Source organism: Pollicipes pollicipes, unplaced genomic scaffold (genome assembly GCF_011947565.3).
Source record: "Pollicipes pollicipes isolate AB1234 unplaced genomic scaffold, Ppol_2.1 Scaffold_4002;HRSCAF=4701_pilon_pilon_pilon, whole genome shotgun sequence".
Classification (NCBI taxonomy): domain Eukaryota; kingdom Metazoa; phylum Arthropoda; class Thecostraca; order Pollicipedomorpha; family Pollicipedidae; genus Pollicipes; species Pollicipes pollicipes.
Genome location: NW_023596420.1, coordinates 19818223 through 19823269, shown reverse-complemented (window position 1 = coordinate 19823269; position 5047 = coordinate 19818223). Strand labels below are relative to the sequence as shown.

General features: G+C 60.6%; 1 protein-coding gene across 1 annotated transcript; it reads right to left on the bottom strand.

Annotated features, from left to right (window-relative positions):
- Nucleotides 1-670: 670 nt before the first annotated feature.
- On the bottom strand, nucleotides 671-4221 carry LOC119094213 (flocculation protein FLO11-like). Its single transcript, XM_037217288.1, has 3 exons — nucleotides 4216-4221; nucleotides 2114-2239; nucleotides 671-2050 (listed from the first exon to the last, which is right to left on the bottom strand). The coding sequence occupies exons 1-3, from the start codon at nucleotides 4219-4221 to the stop codon at nucleotides 671-673; spliced, it is 1512 nt and encodes a 503-aa protein (XP_037073183.1).
- Between the last annotated feature and the right edge of the window lie 826 nt (nucleotides 4222-5047).

Genomic DNA, 5047 nt, shown 5'->3' with positions numbered 1-5047 from the left:
AGCCGCCGCACGTTTATTGTGACTAGAGACAGAACATTCTGAGACGCACCTCATCCTATCGCGACACGAGCAATCGCTGCTCCCCTGCGGATGAAACGAGCGATCCCTGCTCCTCTGCGGCTGACAGAAGCAGCTGCGAGGCACAGAGTGGTAGGACGCTGACCCTCGCTGAAACCTCAACTGAGATTTCCACTAAGACCTCCACTGGAACCTCAGCTGAGACCCTCACTGGTGCCTCCGCTGGGACCTTAGGCGGACCTTAGCTGCTACCTCAGGTGGAGCATCACGTGGAACCTCGCTGGGACTTCACTGGGAACTCAGCCGCGATCTCAGGTGGAACTTTCACTGGGACCACAATGGATCCTCAGCTGGGACCTCCGCTGGTGCGTCGGCTTGAGCCCCTGGTGTTGTGTCACTGGGATCTTAGCCAGGAGCTTAACGCGACCGGCTGCGGCCCGGGCCGTATCACAGCACATCGGACACACTACAATAAATACTGGGCGAGCGGACGCTCACCAGGCACATCACATAAGCATTGGTCGCCACAGAGGCGTGGGGCCATCTGACCACAGGGAAGGTCGGAGGGCTTGGTACGCTCCAGAAAAGCTGCCCGAACTTGGAGAGACTCCTTAACTTCGGATTCCGGAGGGTTTAGTACTTCCCGGAGGTTCTAGTAGCTGGCGGGAACGCCGTGCTGCTCACTGGGTGCGCTGCTGGTCTTGTAAGAGGGGTAGGCAGCCGGTGCACTGCTGATCTTGTAAGGATAGGCAGCCGGTGCCCTGCTGGTCTTGTAGAAGGGGTAGGCGGCGGGCGCCGCGGTGCTGGCTGGCGCTCCGTGCTGCTTACTGGGTGCGCTGCTGGTCTTGTACGAGGGGTAGGCAACAGGCGATGCGGTGCTGGTCGGCGCTCCATGCTGCTCACTGGGTGCACTGCTGGTCTTGTAAGAGGGATAGGAAGCCGGTGCGCTGCTGGTCTTGTACGAGGGGTAGGCGACGGGCGCCGCAATGCTGGCCGGCGCTCCGTGCTGCTCACTGGGTGCGTTGCTGGTCTTGTACAAGGGGTAGGCAACAGGCGATGCGGTGCTGGTCGGCGCTCCATGCTGCTCACTGGGTGCGCTGCTGGTCTTGTAAGAGGGATAGGAAGCCGGTGTGCTGCTGGTCTTGTACGAGGGGTAGGCGACGGGCGCCGCAGTGCTGGCCGGCGCTCCGTGCTGCTCACTGGGTGCGTTGCTGGTCTTGTACGAGGGGTAGGCGACGGGCGCCGCAGTGCTGGCCGGCGCTCCGTGCTGCTCACTGGGTGCGCTGCTGGTCTCGTAAGAGGGATAGGAAGCCGGTGCGCTGCTGGTCTTGTACGAAGGGTAGGCGGCGGACGCTGCGGTGCTGGCCGGCGCCCCGTACTCCTCAGAGGGCGCCGTCGTCGACTTCGCGTAGCTCTTGCTAGAGGCGCTGTACGTGCGCGGCGCATACGTAGGGCGGACCTGAGGGCGCGAGTACCCCTGCTCGCGCCAGGAGTAGCTCTGATGCTGGGCGCTGCTCTGCTGAGGGCGCGAGTAAGTCTCCTGAGCGCGCGAGTAGGTCTGCTGGGGACGCGAGTAGGTCTGCTGGGGCTTGGCAGCGGGCCTGGGGGCGTAGCCCTGCTGAGGCCGGGAGTAGCTCTGCTGGGGCTGGGCGCTGCTCTGCTGGGGCCGAGAGTAACTCTGCTGGGGCTGGGCGCTGCTCTGCTGGGGCCGGGAGTAGCTCTGCTGGGGGCGCGAGAAGGTCTGCTGGAGGCGCGAGTTGGTCTGCTGCTGCCTGGTAGCGGGCCTGGGGGCGTAGCCCTGCTGGGGTCTTGCGGCGGGCTTGGGGGCGTAGCCCTGCTGGGGCCCGGCAGTAGGCCTGAGGGCGTAGCCCTGCTGAGGCCCGGCAGCGGGCCTGAGGGCGTAGCCCTGCTGGGGCCTGGCAGCGGGCCTGGGGGCGTAGCCCTGCTGGGACTTGGTGGGCGTCAGCGCGGCCTGGTAGTCGCCCTGCGCTTGGTAGCCGCCCTGCTTGGCGTTGGGATACTGGGCCTCGCCCTGGTAGCTGACCTCGGCCACGTAGCCGGCGTCGCCCTGCACGGTGTAGGTCACAGTCTGGACGCGGCCGTCGGGCAGCGCCACCGAATAAGAGCCCTCAGTGTCGTAGCCGTCCCTAATCTCCTTGTGGTTGTACTGGTTGTAGTCCTCGTCCACGCTCCACTCGAACGAGTACCGCGCAGGGCCGCTCTGCGAACGAGTCGCGTTTGAGCCGTGCGTGCTGGCTGCTGCACACTTTCCTATTGCCCAAATGTGTGCTGAATAATGAGTGAACGAATACAAAGCTACAAAAATACGAATATTTGTAACAATAAAAATAATTGTAAAAGGATGGATAATCGGGCGATCACAAGATGAATGCATGAATGTTTTAATTATATTATAATATATGAATAAGTAACTGCACGACTGTGTACGAATACAGCGCAAGCCACGGTTTTGACTCACTCAAAACTGTTCACAACTTCACCATGTAAAACATTACAATATTGATAAAATAGAAAAGGAGGCTAAACGCGACAAACAACTGACCTTCGAAATCATGGGTTACAGGTCATTTGACTATCTCGCTTAATCAAAGTTATGGACAAAGACAAAATCAAATTACCTCCTCCTGATAGCCGGTTCCCTTTAGGGCGGGAGCTTCGCTGTACCTGGGGGCTGCTGCGGGCTTAAAGCTAGGGGCGGGAGCGGGCTGGTAGCTGGGGGCGGAAGCAGGCTGGTACCTGGTGGCCGGTGTGGGGGCGGGGCGATAGCTGGGGGCCTCCGTGGGGACGGGGCGGTAGCTCGGGGAGGGAGCGGGCTGGTAGCTGGGGGCGGGAGCGGGCTGGTAGCTAGGGGCGGGAGCGGGCTGGTAGCTAGGGGCGGGAGCGGGCTGGTAGCTGGGGCTGGGAGCGGGCTGGTAGCTGGGGGAGGGAGCGGGCTGGTAGCTGGGGGCGGGAGCGGGCTGGTAGTTGGGGGCGGGAGCGGGCTGGTAGCTGGGGGAGGGAGCGGGCTGGTAGCTAGGGGAGGGAGCGGGCTGGTAGCTAGGGGCGGGAGCGGGCTGGTAACTAGGGCTGGGAGCGGGCTGGTAGCTGGGTCTGGGAGCGGGCTGGTAGCTAGGGGCGGGAGCGGGCTGGTAGATGGGGGCGAGAGCGGGCTGGTAGCTAGGGGCGGGAGCGGGCTGGTAGCTGGGAGCGGGAGGGGGCTGGTGGCTGGGGCTGGGGGCGGGCTGGTAGCTGGGTCTGGGAGAGGGCTGGTAGCTAGGGGCGGGAGCGGGCTGGTAGCTGGGGGCGGGAGGGGGCTGGTGGCTGGGGCTGGGGGCGGGCTGGTAGCTTGGGCTGGGAGCAGGCTGGTAGCTAGGGGCGGGAGCGGACTGATAGCCGGGGGCGGGAGCGGGCTGGTATCTGGTGGCCGGCGTGGGTGCGGGGCGGTAGCTGGGGGCCTGGTTCGGAACGGGGCGGTAGCTGGGTGCAGGGGCAGGAGAGGAGCTGTGGTATTGGGCGGACGCAGCCGCTGCCACGGCGAGCACGATCAGCACCTGCAGAGACGGCATTGGTCAGGTTGATGGCTGTCTGTCATGCCTAGGGCAGAAATTTACAGGCATTACCACTACCATGCAGCGTTGCCGAATGCGATTCTGGATATTCTAAAGAACATGTGTTAGTAGCGTCGTAGCCGGATAAGCAAAGAACCCAGCTGCAGGTAGTTCAATTTTAAGCCCGTTGTATGGCCTACACGGTATGCAAACGGATTGTGGTGTGTTGGTAACTGTTCTGAGAAAACTAGCTTGATGGTAAACGCTTTCATTATAGAAGTATTTTGCAGAACACAAACAAAGCTAGCACATGAACGATTGTCTGACCAAACGAGCTGACACGGAAGATCCAACATGTCTGAAAACCCGCGGTACTTTGTCGCGACAATGTGCGCCACGTAAGGTAGCAGTGCATCTTTTCCGCTAGGTAACGTTTTACGTAACGGTTCGACAACTAATCCAGCAGAGACTCATGAAGCAGAAACACCTTACATCCAAGGAAGTGTTAATGACGTGACCATGACGTACAAAGCTAACTGGGCCCCGTGAGCCACCGGGACGGTTCGCCCCGCGCACCGTAGATCCCACACGCTTCCCCGCTGACACGGCACGTCAGCCACGCAGCTAAACCAGCGGGGCGCCTCCTCACCTTCATGGCAGTTCGGCTTCTCCTGGCGTGTCAGCTGTTGAATTACTGCGGTCACTGGTGTCCACTCCCGAGCACCGGAGTGTTTTATACCAACGGCGACCGACTGCCACCTGGGTGTCAGTTTTCCAGAAGTGTGGCAATGTTGCAGAGACATTTAATGGGCGCAGGTCAGCATTGCGGCAGCCTTGAGAAAATTGGGACGTATCCATGGGAACGGATCGTGCCGAACGGCCGGGAGCGCCCCCTCGACGGTCAGACATGTGATTTTCCCGGCGGATATTCGCAATGGTGACGCCAGACGCGCCCCGACCGACCGAACGTGACCGGGTGTGGGCGGCGGCGCCCTCCGGCGGTCCTCTGCGCCGCGGCGCGGCCCGGCAGCGCCCGGACAGTCATCGTGTTCGGTGCATGGTGTGAGCACTGGAGCCGCCAAGAACCGTACCAACCAGGTGCCATTGGTAGAAATGTGATGTTCACTTGCAGTCGTGTCTTAGCGCTGAGAGCCCATCACGAAGGAAGTCGATCCGGGAGTTACAGATTTATCCTTAGATTGGGTTGCACTGGATTGGATGTTTTACCAATGACGTGAATCTGACGCGCATTCGATCTTAGCATTGAACACGCCTGTTCGGATTGGAACGGATTTTGACATCAGTTGTCACCCCATCAAGACGCGAATATGCTCCATGGGATGCAATTTCTTCTCTGAAATCGGTTGAATTAGTATGCCCATGCGGTTGCACGCTTGCTCTGCTGCACTGATAAAATTACCGAAATTTTAATCATCTTTTTCTTCCAGTTTGAATCACCGTTGTAGGTGCCGTGGTTGTCG